General features: G+C 31.8%; 4 protein-coding genes across 11 annotated transcripts in view; 1 reads left to right on the top strand and 3 right to left on the bottom strand.

Moving 5' to 3' along the window:
• The window catches only part of LOC128883401 (uncharacterized), an 11,234-nt gene extending 4,221 nt beyond the window's left edge, over positions 1-7,013 (bottom strand). Inside the window, exons 1-12 of the mRNA XM_054135713.1 lie at positions 6,763-7,013; positions 6,418-6,706; positions 6,129-6,362; positions 5,755-6,076; positions 5,206-5,680; positions 4,957-5,150; positions 4,329-4,895; positions 3,333-4,272; positions 2,996-3,276; positions 1,556-2,947; positions 1,055-1,510; positions 883-991 (exon numbers count right to left, since the gene is read on the bottom strand). Of these exons, the coding sequence (XP_053991688.1) occupies positions 883-991; positions 1,055-1,510; positions 1,556-2,947; positions 2,996-3,276; positions 3,333-4,272; positions 4,329-4,895; positions 4,957-5,150; positions 5,206-5,680; positions 5,755-6,076; positions 6,129-6,362; positions 6,418-6,706; positions 6,763-6,897 (5,394 nt within the window). The 5' untranslated portion in view covers positions 6,898-7,013. The remainder of the gene's footprint in view (positions 1-882; positions 992-1,054; positions 1,511-1,555; positions 2,948-2,995; positions 3,277-3,332; positions 4,273-4,328; positions 4,896-4,956; positions 5,151-5,205; positions 5,681-5,754; positions 6,077-6,128; positions 6,363-6,417; positions 6,707-6,762) is intronic.
• A 1,826-nt stretch (positions 7,014-8,839) lies between these two features.
• On the top strand, positions 8,840-10,239 carry LOC128883258 (PRELI domain containing protein 3A-like). Its single transcript, XM_054135435.1, has 4 exons — positions 8,840-9,544; positions 9,614-9,760; positions 9,817-10,041; positions 10,093-10,239. The coding sequence occupies exons 1-4, from the start codon at positions 9,464-9,466 to the stop codon at positions 10,237-10,239; spliced, it is 600 nt and encodes a 199-aa protein (XP_053991410.1). The 5' UTR covers positions 8,840-9,463.
• Positions 10,240-10,450: 211 nt separating this feature from the next.
• On the bottom strand, positions 10,451-12,202 carry LOC128883257 (ribosomal RNA processing protein 36 homolog). Its single transcript, XM_054135434.1, has 7 exons — positions 11,458-12,202; positions 11,286-11,389; positions 11,063-11,217; positions 10,863-10,983; positions 10,755-10,807; positions 10,653-10,703; positions 10,451-10,589 (listed from the first exon to the last, which is right to left on the bottom strand). Exons 1-7 carry the CDS (start codon positions 11,787-11,789, stop codon positions 10,548-10,550), a joined length of 858 nt encoding a protein of 285 aa, XP_053991409.1. The 5' UTR covers positions 11,790-12,202; the 3' UTR covers positions 10,451-10,547.
• A 224-nt stretch (positions 12,203-12,426) lies between these two features.
• LOC128883553 (uncharacterized) lies at positions 12,427-15,520 on the bottom strand. Of its 8 annotated transcripts, none has more exons than XM_054136063.1 (7): positions 15,343-15,501; positions 15,189-15,278; positions 14,921-15,069; positions 14,772-14,869; positions 14,592-14,713; positions 14,165-14,549; positions 12,427-14,118 (listed from the first exon to the last, which is right to left on the bottom strand). In XM_054136063.1, the coding sequence occupies exons 1-7, from the start codon at positions 15,442-15,444 to the stop codon at positions 13,364-13,366; spliced, it is 1,701 nt and encodes a 566-aa protein (XP_053992038.1). In that variant the 5' UTR covers positions 15,445-15,501; the 3' UTR covers positions 12,427-13,363. The 8 variants fall into 8 exon arrangements, with proteins under 8 accessions (XP_053992038.1, XP_053992039.1, XP_053992040.1 ...); XM_054136064.1 differs by having other exon boundaries at positions 14,165-14,401; positions 14,453-14,549; positions 14,772-15,069; positions 15,343-15,500; XM_054136065.1 differs by having other exon boundaries at positions 14,772-15,051; positions 15,189-15,283; positions 15,343-15,503.
• Between the last annotated feature and the right edge of the window lie 52 nt (positions 15,521-15,572).

Raw genomic sequence — 15,572 nt, 5'->3', positions numbered from 1 at the left:
TAAACAAGAATATAAAAAAGAATATAAACAAGAATTTAAAAAAGAATCTAAAAAAGAATCTAAAAAAAATATAAAAAGGAGTATAAACAAGAATCTATAAAAGAATGTAAAAAAGAATATAAACAAGAATGTAAAAATGAATATAAAAGAGAATCTAAAGAAGAACCTAAAGAAAAATCTAAAGAAGAATCTAAAAAAGAATCTAAAAAAGAATACAAACAAGAATTTAAAAAAGAATATACACAAGAATATAAACAAGAATATAAAAAAGAATCTAAAAAAGAATATAAACAAGAATATAAACAAGAATATAAAAAAGAATATAAACAAGAATTTAAAAAAGAATCTAAAAAAGAATCTAAAAAAAATATAAAAAGGAGTATAAACAAGAATCTATAAAAGAATGTAATAAAGAATATAAACAACAATGTAAAAATGAATATAAAAAAGAATATAAACAAGAATGTAAAAATGAATATAAACAAGAATCTAAAAAAATATAAAAAGGAATATAAAAGAGAATCTAAAGAAGAACCTAAAAAAGAATCTAAAGAAGAATCTAAAGAAGAATATAAAAGAGAATCTAAAGAAGAATCTAAAAAAGAATATAAACAAGAATTTAAACAAGAATTTAAAAAAGAATCTAAAAAAGAATCTAAAAAAAATATAAAAAGGAGTATAAACAAGAATCTATAAAAGAATGTAAAAAAGAATATAAACAAGAATGTAAAAATGAATATAAAAAAGAATATAAACAAGAATGTAAAAATGAATATAAACAAGAATCTAAAAAAATATAAAAAGGAATATAAAAGAGAATCTAAAGAAGAATCTAAAAAAGAATCTGAAAAAGCATTCAAACACTCTAAATAGATGTTATACTTGTTCAAACAAAAATTCAACCATATGTTGATATTTTCTTTTAGATGCAGCCGTGGGCGATAAAATAATAGAAGAATATTTGGATCCAAGCATGAGCTCATTAACATATCTACAAAAAAACAGCATAGAACCAGCATTGTTACAAAAGTTTCGATAAAAACAAGGGAGTTACGGTAGAATTGTTTCCATAAAGGATTCAACCGATGCAATGCGACATAACAAAAGTAAAATTTCAGCTGATTTAAAATAACGTTCTTCATCAGCACCAGGTCTTTTCGATACAACAGAATCATCAAATGAATGCAACAGAAAAGTGGGACGTTTAGGATCACAAAAGCGAGCTAATTCTTGATCAATAAATGGTAGTAGCGTTGGAACAATACTATCGCATGTTCCTGGTTTTATTAAGCATTTGGTTTTAAGCAAACCTTTGCCACGTTTAGCTCCTCCCAAGGCGATTTCCATAAGGATAGAACTACACGTGAAAATTAAAACGGAAACTTGATATCCTTTTGTTAAATATTGCGATATAAAGCGGAAAAGATAGTCTAAATAAGGAACTCCTAAACAACATGCTGTTGAAGAAATGGATGTACGCGCTTTTCGTCGAACCTCTGGATTACGAGAACTAAACAGAATTTTAAACATATGAAAACAATGCTTTTTAAATTACCTTAAACCGGACGCTAATGTTTCAAGTAATTTAGGTAAAAAAGAATTAAATTTTTTCTCTGGTAACAATTTCATAAGTTGAACCTGAGCTACAATTAATTGTGGGTATTGTATAATTGGTTCCTGCTTATCATGCAATTCTTCATTTTTAGGTTTGCTGAATGATAAAGCTAATCGACGAATCGCACTTATTAGTTTTGTTTCAATAACATTTTGCATATTAAGAATTTTATTTTGCACGCATTGAGCTACACCAGTATCTTGACATGACTCATGTAAAACGTCCGTTTCTTCACTTGGGCTTTCATTTAAAACAGAAGACGATGAAACAGACATCATTTGGTTAGAATTGAATGTTTGGGTGTCAGAATTCTCTACTAGAACACTTTGTAAATGTCTCTCCATATCATGAATGATTAAACAAATGGATCGAACAATAAGCTTATTATTATTAGGAAAACGTCGAAAACATTTTATTAATCGCATCACAAGTTTGACGCAAAAAGACCACTCAGCGCATTTAGCTATCTCTCCTAAACACTGCGCTCCTTGTTCCGCTAAACCTAAGTGTACTGAATTGTTGCTAATACTATCGGATTGTAGAAGAGCGATAAAAGCAATAGGCGTACAAATATAATAGATTGTTGGTTTGGATAAAATATTACTTTTTATTGTTTTTGTTAAAACCGTAAGTGCTTGCAAACGACGCCGTTTTTGAACATGCAGAATATCTTTAAAAAAATTCAAGCGATTAAGTTCTCCTAATGTCCCCTCTTCCTTAACATTGATCAAACAAGATAAATCCAGGTGTAATTTTTGTTTAATGATGTTTTGATTTAACATATATTTCGTATCTTTTTCAGGTAAGGAAAAAAAATCCGAAACATGCGTAACAAAGGGTAAATATGTCGAATTCTTGTGAAAACTGAAGATTATATGATAGAAGACGGTAACGAAGGATTTTAGAGTTTGGGTTTCACAAGAATTGAAAGCGCAATGAACTGCGTGAAGAACCGTGTTCACTATATAACGAAACACATGATGACATTCATTCCATTCATGTTGCATTTTTTCACAGTGCGCCAACGCTTCGCTGGAATCCGCTTGAAACGTTAGTTGATGCGAATCCGCTAACGTTTTGCGAACAAGTACAACTTGAGTCACGCGATCAACAGATTGTATCAAAAATTTTAAAGCAAGCATTCTTACGGCGCTATCACACGCCTCTGTTCTAAGTGTATACAAGCAGTGTGTCAAAATCCATTGCTGGTTCAAAGCTTCTAAATCCAATTTTTTGATTTTATCACCCTCATGTCCTACAGAATGTTGTATTAGTTCACTTAGTAAAATACACTGAAAATCATCATCAGCTTGTAAGGAAATGACACGTTGTCTACACTCATTTATTTCAATAACAATTTTGACATAGTGGACTACTTACCGTAAAGATGATAAACCAAAAACAATAAAACTTGTTAACACTTTACGTGAAATGACACTCTTCTTTGTGAGGACCCATTTTTTTTTTTGAAGAGCATCTGGAAACCAATTTACAAGAAACGATTTTGTTTGATCCTCTTGAGAAATTTCTTTGGAGGCATTAAAAATACAATTTGCTAATTCTTCAAGAGTTTTCTTAATGTCCTCACATTTCGCTTCCACTAAACAACAGATAACAAATATCTTAGCAGTCATGTGACGTATTTCAATATCATTAAGGATCTGCAAAACCTCAAATAACAAAAAAAAAAAAAAAAACGTTTCTCTTCCTAACGTACAAGAAAATGTGTATAGCAAGTTTTTGTAACATGGTCAAGTAACGTAAGAACCGACTCATTCGTTTCACCTTCCCTATGAAAATTGAGAAGAGATTCGATAATACACGAATAAATTAATTTTTGACGATTTAAAAGAAACGAAGAATTGTGGGAATTATACGAAACTGGAAAAATTTTGATCAATATATGGATAATCGTATTCAAATTTAAAGAATCGTTTGAAGAAACATGTTTTAAAATTTCTGTTATTGTATCTAATTCTTCATTCGATATTTGAGATGCAACATAACGATGGGTTTTTTTTACACAATGTAAAGATTTTTGCCGCTCTTGCAATACAAGAAGAAAGGATTGTAAAATTCTTGATCCAAAAGTTTTAATAATATTAATTCCAAAAAATAAATTGTTTTCTATATGATTCTTCCACTCCCGAGTTAACGCTTTCGGCTCAAAGTCCATAGAAGTATCGCTATCACTGTTGGATGTATTGAGCCGACATTTTTTTTTTTTTTGGCGACCATGATTTTGATGTTCCTTAATACGTTTCTTGTCAGCCAGTTTAATAGAGTCGGGAACTTGCAACGATAGTTGACCTCCTCGACATAAACGAAGAACAAATTTCAAAATGTTGGAAACGATAACAGGCGTGTCCCAGCCTTTTCTAATGGCTGCCAAAACGGGTGGTGAAGCAATATTATCGCAAAGTAAGGGTAAAACAAAGCTTAACGAAGAAGTGAGTAAAGGGAACAAGGTTACATCTTCCGCGATAGAAAGAACAAAAATAAGTGCTGTCGATAACGTTCCACTCAAAAGTGAGTTTTGAACTAATTTTTGTAATGTTTCTTTATAAAGACTTAAAGAAGAATCCCACGCATTCACATGTTCTGGAAACATTTTTATTATTTTGGTAAGTAAACGAAAGCATGTTCTCAAAAGCATTCTGAAGCAAAAAATCTCTTCGAATTAAAAAAAACACTCTTGTTCTTCACAGCGTACCGACAATATTGATTATTTTTAACCAATGTACCACCATTCCAAACATGAGTATTTGGCTCCTGATCTTCACACAAGAAAATTGTGTCTTGCCCGATGTTTAATAACTTTGAATGTTCTTCCAGTATGTTCACAACTTGTAATGAACATTCAAACAAAAAAATGGACACTTGTGAAATACGCAATCGCATTTGATTCACAATTTCCACTAGATTCAAAAGAATGCCAGCAAGCATTGGAAGGCGATGTATTATTGTAGGATCCAGAACAATAGAGTGCCGTCCATCAAGAGTACTCCACTGACCCTGGCAGCGATCTTTTTCAATGAAACCATGTTTCTCGGTAACAATTTGAAAGGAATTATTTTCTTTAGCATTTTTAAAAAAATCATACAAAACCTGTTCTTTATAGGCTTCACTTTTAGCTTTTTGAGTCGTTTGATGCTCATAAACACAAAGGATTGATGAAAGAATAGAACAAAATATTAATGGTGTTTCTTCGATTGAAAGTTGTGAGAAAAACCGAAAAATCACCTTACGACGCACAGCTAATTCGTCTTGATGTTTTTGACTGATTTGTGTTTAAGAAAAAAAAATGGACAATCATACGAAAAAAAAAAAAATGGTCTTACCCATTGTTGCATAATTTGGAAACCAGTAGCCGTATGATGAATGGGATGACAGTTTTGCGGTGTTCCAAACAAACAATACCCTCATCTTGATCAATAGAAAATTTCAGAAGAGTACGCGATAGTTGCGTATTAGCAACGACATTATTAAAAAGTGTCACGTAAGGAGTTAAGTCCAAATAATTACAAACAAGCAACTAATCCATAAAGAATAATGGATCATACGACGAATTTTTTTTTGAATGGTCTTACTTGCAAGGATAACTTTTGTAAGGATACTTGTGGTATTTGGATGACGCGATGAAAACAATAATCTACAAAAAAATGATATAAGTCAGTGACAGATTCACTTATTCTGTCAGAGGTTTTCTCATGATTTTGAACTTTTTGAAATAAAATAATTAAAGGAAACATATCCAAAACACGTGACATTCCGCCATGATTGAAATTATTCTTTACAATGCATTCTGGCAAATGCACCAAATCATCTTTTGGTAACACTGAAATACAACCGTCTACTTGAGCAACCTCATCTAAACAAAGTCTTCTCGTATGGATTGAAATATTTCTTAATAACATTTCCATTGTTTTATTAAAAAAAAGCGTCTTTACACTACAAGAATGGATCGACCAAGTGTGGGGAAGAACTACTTCAAGAACCTTACAGCACCACGTATGGAATGTTACTGTATCTGTTCTCTTCACATCGTAAACATTTATGGCATGTCTGTTCACACAAGATGACAAAAAACATAAAATATGAACGATTGGAAACTGATAAAGTTTTGATTTAAATTTTACTCAAAAGAAGAAAATATGGTATCGCAGAATTCAAAGTCATGAAAAAACCCCGTTTGACGAACCAACGCTATTTTTGTTTTTCTTCTTTTTTTAACTTTCAAAATTCGTCCCTTGGATTTCACTTTGGAAGATATAAAATTATGTTTGTTGAGGTCTTCATGAGTTGACTGTTGAACACAGCACTTGAGATTAAAAATTAAGCATCTGCTAATAAACATATTTAAAATGGATCCAGAAAAGTAACGACATTGGTCAAAATCTTTTTTAAAAAAGAAAATCTTTACTAATTCTTCGGATTCGTGCGACAAGGGAGTAAGCGGAACTGATCACAAGATTTTTCTTTTTCAAACAAAAATTAGTAAAAACGACATTACCTTGAACTTTTGAAGAAAACTCATTTAAACTTTCTAAAACTGAAGACCATAACAAGGAAAATTTTTCCGTTAATTGACACAAAATTAACTGCGCCATCAATAAATGGATCCAAAGGGAATGGTTGAAATGGTTACACAACGCTGCACTACTTTGAGCTATTCTTCTAATCAAATCACATTTCTCTCTTTCGTTGTCTAAAGAATTCTCTAAACCTTCCAACTCTAACGCATACTCTAAAAAAAAATTATCTTGAAAAAATTCACCTTTTCGTTTTAAACAACGACGTACGGAGAAGAGATAGTAGCGCCGTTTGAAAATCATCATAAAAAACATCCTTTTCACTCGGTGGTAAACAATACATTAAACTATTATCACTCAGAGTGAAGCCCACAGTATGAAAAGATGTTTTTTTTAAAAAAATGACTGGAAACGAACAGCAAAGTCGATGTAAATCACGACCGCGAAGTGTACACATCCAACTAAGCAAGGTATGTCTTATACTTCGAGAGATGTACCCAAGACTTAAAAGAAGATAGCTTAAACATTTTGTTAAAAATGTCCAACATTTGTCATTTGTCTAAAAAAAATGAATCAGAAAAGAATAATTCATTAGAGACAAAATTCAAAACTTACAAAATTCTCCCTTAATTGTGTCATACAAGAAATAAACCAAAGTGCCATTTGGTCAAACGCAACAAAATTAGAAACGTTATCCATTGTACTTTGATAACAATAAAAAGAAATAACATGTTCCCAAACACTCGCCATCCACGCTATTACCGCTTCACTCGAATCAACATCCGTTAAATCTTTACAGATTTCTGTCAATTTCCTCCACACTTGCGTAGTATCCGTGTATGTTAGAAACGAAAAGAAAATGTTTCCAAGCATTAAAAAAGTACATAAATGTTGACTTTGATCCAAAAACGTGCTTTCAGTATGAGTTGTTATCAATGTAAAAAGGTGAATTAGCACACAGGCCAATCTAAAAAAAAAATTAAATGGACCTCAACATCAATAAAACTTCATTTACGTACCGCTTTAAAAAACGCTGATAGACACGGTTGAACTCTTGATCATTCAAGACAGTCTTAACAAAACTAGGAGAGTCGACTAATGCTTTCAACGCTCTTGTATAAGAAAAAAAAACGTTCAGTTTTGTTGTATCAATCAAATGACTCTCCTGATGTGCTAAAGCTTTTTCATAACACTGTTTTAAAACAAACAAGACAAATTCCTTGTCTTCTTTGTCAATAACACAAAACTGGGAGCCCTTTAAAGATAGAAGGCGCGATATACCACAAAATAATTGATGCTCATCTTCTTCGTATAAATCAATTGAAAAGAAAAAAGGGTAAACTATTCGTAAAAGCGTATGACTAGAACCTGCGATATGGCGATTATCTTGACAAAACGATAAGCCCTCAACAATAGTAAAAAAAAAATTCAAAATTGTTCTTGTTGCCTCCAAACACCTAGGCTTCGTAGGAGCCATATCGACGTATTTTTTGGTTACTTGGGTAAGACTATTGAGAGAACATAATAAAAGCTGTAAAACTTTACAGGAAAAATCGGTATTTTCCAAAATAACAATAAAGCATGTTAACACGGTTTTTAATAAAGCCAAATGAGAGTCATCTTCACAAGGTTTCTCGTCAAAATAATTTAAAACATGCACCACCTGTAACCAAAAACACTCTAGGAAGAAAAACGATTCGCTTTGAGGATATGGTTTGACACAAACGATATCTGTAGCAACTTTGATTAAAATGTCAACGGTTAAAAGAGTAAAGGTTTCTTGATCATTTTCTTCTTCTTCTTCTAATGATCCAATACGTTTCCTTAATGATTCACAAAACTCTTGTAAAACGCAATTGTCAAACGAATCAGCATGATCACGACATTGAATGAAAAAAACAGATAAAATTGTATAAAAAACCTCAGAATACAAAGTGGACAAAGTGACGTTATCTCGAATCGATTTCTCTTCAAGCATCGTGACCAATAAAAAATTGACCACACCTTCCACCTTACAAATAAAACCATGATTTATATTTTTTACTACATCGAAGAATAAAAGACCCAAGCTTTCCAATAAATGTTTACATTGCTTCTGCGTTAAAGGTATTCTAGTAGCGTCATTTAAATTGTTTTTTTCTTCATCTTTCATTTCTTCTAAGGATTGCACCACTTCACTACTAAAACTCTCTTCTTGATCACCCACACCATGACTATAAGTAGGTGAGTTGCATTCTTGTGCGACATCCGTTGTTTTAAACGTTAAAATGTGTAAAAAAAATAAAACAACTTTTAATAAATTTTTCTCGAAATCATTAGGATTCGATTTACGTAACAAAAATGATAACGCCTCTGCACCGAATGAACGTATATAAGTTTGTTCATGCTGCAAAATACATTCAAAAGGTTTTAAATAAAGCGTCAAATCTGCCAAAATTGGACGAAACAAAAATCTAAAACATTTTATTAAAAAAAAAATTTTAAAAAAGATAATTGCCCTACTTGAACAAGAATGCAACGGTAGAAAATGTTTTTTCAAGTATAAAGACATTATTAATGTCAAGAGTCAAAAACAAACGTTTTAAAACATTGACTAAAAAATGAACGAATTCTCCACGAAGATCCTATTCATAAAAAAAAAATAAAGTACAAAAATCAGTTACAAAACACTTACACGAGCTAAAACACTTAATAAATGATATGCGGCTTCTTTAGCTAAAGAATTTTTCTTTTCGATTTCGCATAAAAGATAATTGATAATTGTTTCTGTTTCATGAAGTAGTTGTGTAAGACTTTGACTACGTGGATAAATATGACGATAAAGTAAAGAAAAATCATGTGTTGAATTTCTTTCTTTCCAATATTTAAGAACTGATAAAAAATACGTTGCTTGCAAATCTTCCTGTATTTGTTTACAAAACGTAATCTCCTTGGAAGTTTTATTCACACACTCTATATTATTAAATCGACCTTTTTTCAATAACTCATTACCAACATGAACCACTTGAACTTTGTCATTGTTTACCAAAATGTTACATAAAGAATCATCTTTTCCACTATTCCATAAAGCACTGTCATACTGACCTTCCTTGGAAAGTTCTCCAAGAAATAGGTCATTATATAATGGATTGATGCTAACTTCGTTGACTCTATCTCTGAATGACAAATACCTTAGCTTCTTTCTGTCACCATCTTCAATTATTGTCTTTGTTGATGGTTCCATTTGTATTGGTGAAACTAGCAAGGCTTCTTTGTGCCTACAAACAACTGAGCAACAGTCCTCATTACCACTTATTACACTATCCCAAACACCAATATGCCTGATGCTAAAACGGCTTCTACAATAAAAAATATACAAAACAAACATATTTATCTTTATCCATGGGAAACTGTTGTGGTATGTCGTGGGTTTTTTGTTTAAACACTAGTTTAACTTTTTTATAAAATCCTTCTTTTCTGAATCTAGGCCGTTTTTTGGAACAAATACCCAAATCCATTTCAACCTCATGTTATTCGCGTAGACACCATCGCGAGGCGAATTAATGTAGAAGAACAAGTATACCAGAGCATACGCCTTTTAAGTCTTAGATACAATCTTCCTTCTTGGGCTAAGGTAGTCTTAATATTTCAACCAAAATTTTGTTAACTACCGCTAAACACGTCACACAGGTCTTTTGTAATTCTTCCATTATCAATGCCTTTGCCTTAGAAAAATCAACATGTAGTCTTAAAGATAAAAAGCTTACTTTAAAATCTCAAAATATTACTTTGTCAAACATTCTTTTTGTAAACGAGACATGTCAATATACATCGGAAGACTCGTATAGAAATCCTATAACATCGTATACACAAAATACTTCTTTTAAAATTTTTGGTCTTGGCTACTTATCTTCGGTAAACTATTTAACTCGTCGTTCATAATATCAACCTATTATTTATTATTAGACATTTGAGCGTTTTCTATGTATGACATTCAAAACAAAAAGTGAAGTTGGAAGGAAAGTTATTTTAGATAAAATAAAATTCTACGAAGACCAAAAGTCAACATTTAATTCCCATCATGCCAACGAAACTGGTCAATGTGCCAAATAAAACATCACTTTCGCATACGCACACACGTATTAATCTTTTACACAGACTTATTTAAAAAAGACTAGGACTAAGCTACAAGTCACATTAAAACAACTGATTTTTTTGTTTTTTATTTTGTACAATACGGGAGCCACCTGCTTATTTATTAAACACCAAAAAATTATTTTTTTATGTTTTAAAAAAAAATTATTTCTAGTTTTCATTTTAAATTTAAAAAAAAAAATTAGTACAAAAATTTTTCTTTGTACAACTATTAGTGTACTTGAAATATTACAAATTTTTAAAAAATTTGTAGCGAAATACATCTTTTAAAAGCTTTTTTGCCGCTGCATCGGCGCAAATTCAGTATCCTTGTAGGAAAAGACAACAAAAAGTGCAATCGATACTTTGTAATAAAATTATCACAATTTTACCTTAGATTTTTGTTTTTTCCGTTGACGAGCAATATATTTCTCTAGTTTTTTCTATTTGACAAACAGAAAATTTGCCGAACTGTCTAGAAAAAATAAACTTACTCCTTTCTTCAACTCTTCATAAATTTTCTCTTGTACGATTTCTTTAATATTTTCTGTTAAAAAAAAGATGACAATCAAAAAAGCTTCACTAAAAATTACAAGACTTACTTTTGCTATGCATATACGGTTTTTTTCCTTTCTCAAATGCCAATCGAGACTCTGTCTTTCTTAAACTCGTTTTCACTTCTTTTTCTAAGGCTAGCCTTTTCCGTCTTTGCTCAATAGACTCCTACATTGAGCGCAGAAAGTGAAAAATTTAAACTTACAAAAAATTTTTTATATCTATTTTTCAGAAGCTTTGCCCACACCAATTTTTGTAACTCATGACTTAAGCTTTGTTGAACATCACTAGACAGTTTGTTCCTCTTCGACCGTAGAAGTTTTTTTAATTCTACTTTTTCTTCATTAATCAACTGGTCGCAAAAACCGTATGCTTTGATGAATCCTTCTTCATGAAAGGTACCTATAGTATTATTAACAAATAGAGAGGTGGAACACAGTGTTTACTGTGACATTCTACGTTTAACATACCACAAGCATTTGAAAATCGAGGATCGCGTGCTTTGACTGCTCTAGTACCCGGTAGTGGTGGTTTCGGAACAAAAACGGGGCAATCACTTTTTACTTCAAGTGGTCTAGAAAATTATTAAGAAATTTTTTTTTTTTAATTCATACTACCAAGATACTAAAACCTTAATCTTACCCAAATCTATTACGACGCTTGTTGCACTTTAAAGCATTCAGTGAACGATGGTAAAAACGACTCGACGTTTTATTTTGATTACATATGTTTTGGTTAATAGTATTTAAATTTGTGGTATGTTCCTTCACATGTTCTTTTGAATCAATTTCAATTTTTTTCAAAACTTCAAAAGGCAGATGATGGAGATCTGCAGTTGTCAAATTCTTCATGACATTTAATCTCTGGCTTCTTTTAAAGCGCGTCCAGCAACCAGAACAACTGGGCTTCTGATTGACACAGATTGGTAGATGGTGAATGCTTTCAATTTCAAAAAACAACGTTTCATCATACATTTCACTCCACCTAATGATGATGTGCTAACAAGTACATAAACTCAAAGTCAAATTTTCGTATAACCATTTTTTTAAAGATTCTCATTTACAACTAGAAAAGCTTTCAAAATATTCTACATTAGCTTTATAAAAAGTTTTGTTAACGCTTTCTTATTAAAAAATAATTTATCACTAATATTTACTTTTATTTCAACATTGAATTGGTTTGATATATATGTCACCATTTTACAATTTAAAAACCATTCCTTAAGTATTTATTCAACCTCGGAAGAGATATTAGCTTTGAGAAAAATTTTATGCCCTTCAAAAATCAATCAATTTTGTTAGTTACTTGGCAGAAAACAAAAATTTATTTGATTTTGTATAAAACAAACGCTCGTCAAATCTATTTAAAGTCACATGAACAATTTCAAATGGGCTAATAATAATTAATATTTTAATAAAATTTTTTGTCCATGATAGGTGACAAAGTATAAATTTTTTTTTTTTTAAATAAGAAAAAAAAACGCAAAACGTTATTATATTTAGTCTTTACTGTAACGGTAGTTGTTGATTTTCTGGATATGTTGTACTAGTTAATTTATGGAATGAAAGATAAATTAAAAAAAATATTCATTCAATGTTACGTTTATAGGAAATGTTTTTCTTTTTTTTTTTACATAAAGGTTTTATAAAAGATTTATCAAAACTAGGTTTTGTTACTTAATTTAATTAGTTTTACAAAATTTCATTTATCAACGAAGCCATGTGGTCGTGAGCATACAAGACTATTATAAATCTTTCAAATGCAATGTCGTATTCTTTTTTTAATTTTCCTTGTCGTTGCTGGGTGTTTGCTTAACTGCGTCTTCCTTTCAAAATTCTCCGTGCTCTGGAAAGCCTTTATAACTTAAAATACAATGAAAAATCTTTTCACTTCTTGTACGCAGAAATTGCCCTTATAGCAATAATTTGCATATGGGATTTAAAGTAAGCTAATTTTTGTTGTTAGTTTACAACACAATTAATCACTTAATCATACTAAAGGTAACATAACGCCATAAGAACCAATCGTAATTTTTTTCTTTATGATTAGGTTCTCTTGTTGTAATAAACACCACGCAGAAGGGAACGGTCCGCTTCTATACGTAATTCCACGTACTCTTTCGATTTTCGGTTTCTTTCTCTAATTGCGTCCAACAAAATAATTTTTTTTTCTCATATCTAAAGTTAAGCGACCATTTTGACTTGAACCATTTAAAAGGAGTGTTTCTATTAGCAGGATCATTTAAAATGGTTTTTCTTAGACATAATTTTTCAAAACAAAAATTTTTTAATGGAGATTATTGCAAATGCAATTTCCTATAGCCTTATGTTGGCTTAGGAATTCGTTGTCAAGGAAATTCTCGGCACAAATATCTTCACAAAACATGTTTGTTAAAATGCAAAGATGTTCTGCCCAGTACTTTTTAAAGTAGATCTTCATTTAAGAGGCTTTTATGAACGATATTTAAAAAAACAAAGCCACCTCGTGATTAATGTCTCTTCAAAAGAGATCCTTGAAGACGCGATTTAGCTACACTACAGCAAACTCCTCAGTAACATAATTCAACTGAACGTGAACGGACTTTTCGAGACCGGGATTCTACTGAGTTTGACCAATCTCTTTGAAGAGAAAATCGTTTTGAACGTGAACTATATATTCGAGGACGCGATTCCACTACATGTGAACGATAACTTCGTGAACGGGATACTACTGAACCTGGACGGTCTTTTCGGGAAAGTGATTTTATTGAGCGCGAACAAACATTTCGAGGACAAGATTGCAGTGAACGTGAACGGATTCTTCGAATACGGCGTTTTACTGAACGTGAACTAACTCTTTCACTACGGGGTCCTAAGGAACGCAAAGAGTTTTTCCGCGAAGGGAGCGTTAAGGACATTGAACCTAATGAGCTTGAAGGCCTTCTACGGGTATAGACCCTTTGAGAACGCGATGTGAGTGAGCGAGAACGAGACTCTTTTGAAAAAGAACGTGCTTTTTGGCAACAGGGTGCTCGTGAAAACGAAGAGTTTGTGCGACAACGGAATTTCGAAGAAGTTGAGTGTGGTGAAAAAGAACGGGATCTTCGAGAATAAACCTTTTGAGAACGCATTTTTTGATAGTGGGATGCTTCTGAGCAAGAATGGATGGTTGGTGAGGAAGAATGGCTTTTTTGAATACGACGTTTGTGAGTACGCTCTTTTTTTGAGACAAAACGTTTTGAAAAACACTCTTCAGAGCAAGAAGCACTCGATACGGATCTTACACTTGGTCGCTTGGCGACGGTGTTTTCTCTTATCATTTCTACTATAACAACTGAGATTATTTCACAGAATACATAAATTTGATTTACCATGTGCTTTGGAAAAAGATTTCATATCCAGATTTTCACGCAAATTCTTCTTTTGTTTAAAATTTGCCTCTTCACCTGACCTTTTTGAAACAGTAAAATTTCTTTTTGCAAAGTCTTCCTGAAAATGTTTTACGATCAAGTCGTCACATTCATTTCTGAAAGTACTATTTTCCACAGATGAATATTTCGATATTGATCGAGTTTTCCTTTTACAATTGGAAATATCAGTTTCTTGCTCTATAGAGGAAAATTTATTGTTAAGCTTTACATTCTTGTTTTTCGTCTTACTAAAATGATCGCTTTCCTTAAACTGAGTTGACTTGTCAAGACTATCTATTTTTTCATGATCCATGCGTTGAAGTTGCTTTTCGAACTCTTCAGCCCACTAAAAAAAACGATAACACAATTTTGCGTAGAAAGCGCTTACCATTTCATCAGCATCCTTGTGAAAAGATGTTTTTGTATTAAAAGATAAAAAATCGTTTTTTTGCTGAACAGAAATCAAGCATTTTGTGCTCGGAACACACCCATAAACCTTAAATCCCTGCCCTACACTCAGCAAAGTATTCTGTTACAGGTAGAATCAAACAAAACGTTATTAAAGAACCTTCTGATCCTGAGGGTTTGTATTCTTGATGACTACCCTCTGTTTTTTCACCGAGTTTGGGAGCGCGAAAATTATCACAGTGATCAACACGTAAACGACTGCCAAAAAAAAAGAACGCTATTACAACTAACGTCACACTAACAACGGACCGTCCTAAAAGTTCGTATCCATTAAAATTATCCACAGCAAGTATGGTGCTTTTCTGATTTTCATAGCCAATAAATCCATAACCTTTGAAAGCTCCGGTTTTTTTGTCTCGTACCAGATGAATGTCAACTAACTTCAAAACAAAAAAAAACTAGTTAAAAGCCATGACATATACTTCAGGTCTTTTTGTTAACGATTTGATTTCACATAGTTTATTCTAGTTGTACTCCAACAAAAAAATATGTCAATCGACATTACTCTATGGATTACCTCTCCGTATTGAGAAAACACACATGCTGTATCTCCTTCATTCATTTCAAAAGGCAGTCCACCGACAAATATGTAACAACTATTTTGGTACTGAACTTATTACAAATGCTTCATTATGATTTCAAGACAACGTTTATTTTGAAATTCTTTTTACCTGTTTGTGCCATGAGGTATCATCAGTGACGGCACTTTTTAGTGTTGATTCAGTCAATTTATTGATCGCATTAATATTGTAACTTGGTCCAGTAACACTCATTTTCTTTAATTAACTGTAAGGCTGTATTTGAAATTATAAACGATGTTAACATAAAATTTCCCAATGTAAATTTGCTTTCCGTAAAAACTGCACCAATTGCTTATAGACCTTGGCACAGATCCGAATTC

Source organism: Hylaeus volcanicus, unplaced genomic scaffold (genome assembly GCF_026283585.1).
Source record: "Hylaeus volcanicus isolate JK05 unplaced genomic scaffold, UHH_iyHylVolc1.0_haploid 12221, whole genome shotgun sequence".
In the NCBI taxonomy this organism is placed as follows: domain Eukaryota; kingdom Metazoa; phylum Arthropoda; class Insecta; order Hymenoptera; family Colletidae; genus Hylaeus; species Hylaeus volcanicus.
This window is presented reverse-complemented; position numbering and strand designations above follow the sequence as displayed.

What these genes read in the sequence shown, in the direction of transcription:
- LOC128883258 (XM_054135435.1), top strand. Translation starts at nt 9,464, where the DNA reads ATGCCTGATGCTAAAACGGCTTCTACAATAAAAAATATACAAAACAAA. An exon ending in ATCCATGGGAAACTGTTGTG is followed by an intron (nt 9,545 to 9,613) that starts GTATGTCGTGGG and finishes TTCTGAATCTAG; the next exon opens with GCCGTTTTTTGGAACAAATA. An exon ending in ATCTTCCTTCTTGGGCTAAG is followed by an intron (nt 9,761 to 9,816) that starts GTAGTCTTAATA and finishes CACGTCACACAG; the next exon opens with GTCTTTTGTAATTCTTCCAT.
- LOC128883257 (XM_054135434.1), bottom strand. Translation starts at nt 11,789, where the DNA reads ATGTATGATGAAACGTTGTTTTTTGAAATTGAAAGCATTCACCATCTA. An exon ending in TCGATTTTCAAATGCTTGTG is followed by an intron (nt 11,218 to 11,285) that starts GTATGTTAAACG and finishes ATAATACTATAG; the next exon opens with GTACCTTTCATGAAGAAGGA. An exon ending in ATGAAGAGTTGAAGAAAGGA is followed by an intron (nt 10,704 to 10,754) that starts GTAAGTTTATTT and finishes TTTGTCAAATAG; the next exon opens with AAAAAACTAGAGAAATATAT.
- LOC128883553 (XM_054136060.1), bottom strand. Translation starts at nt 15,444, where the DNA reads ATGAGTGTTACTGGACCAAGTTACAATATTAATGCGATCAATAAATTG. An exon ending in ACAAGGATGCTGATGAAATG is followed by an intron (nt 14,550 to 14,591) that starts GTAAGCGCTTTC and finishes CGTTTTTTTTAG; the next exon opens with TGGGCTGAAGAGTTCGAAAA. An exon ending in ATCTTTTTCCAAAGCACATG is followed by an intron (nt 14,119 to 14,164) that starts GTAAATCAAATT and finishes CAGTTGTTATAG; the next exon opens with TAGAAATGATAAGAGAAAAC.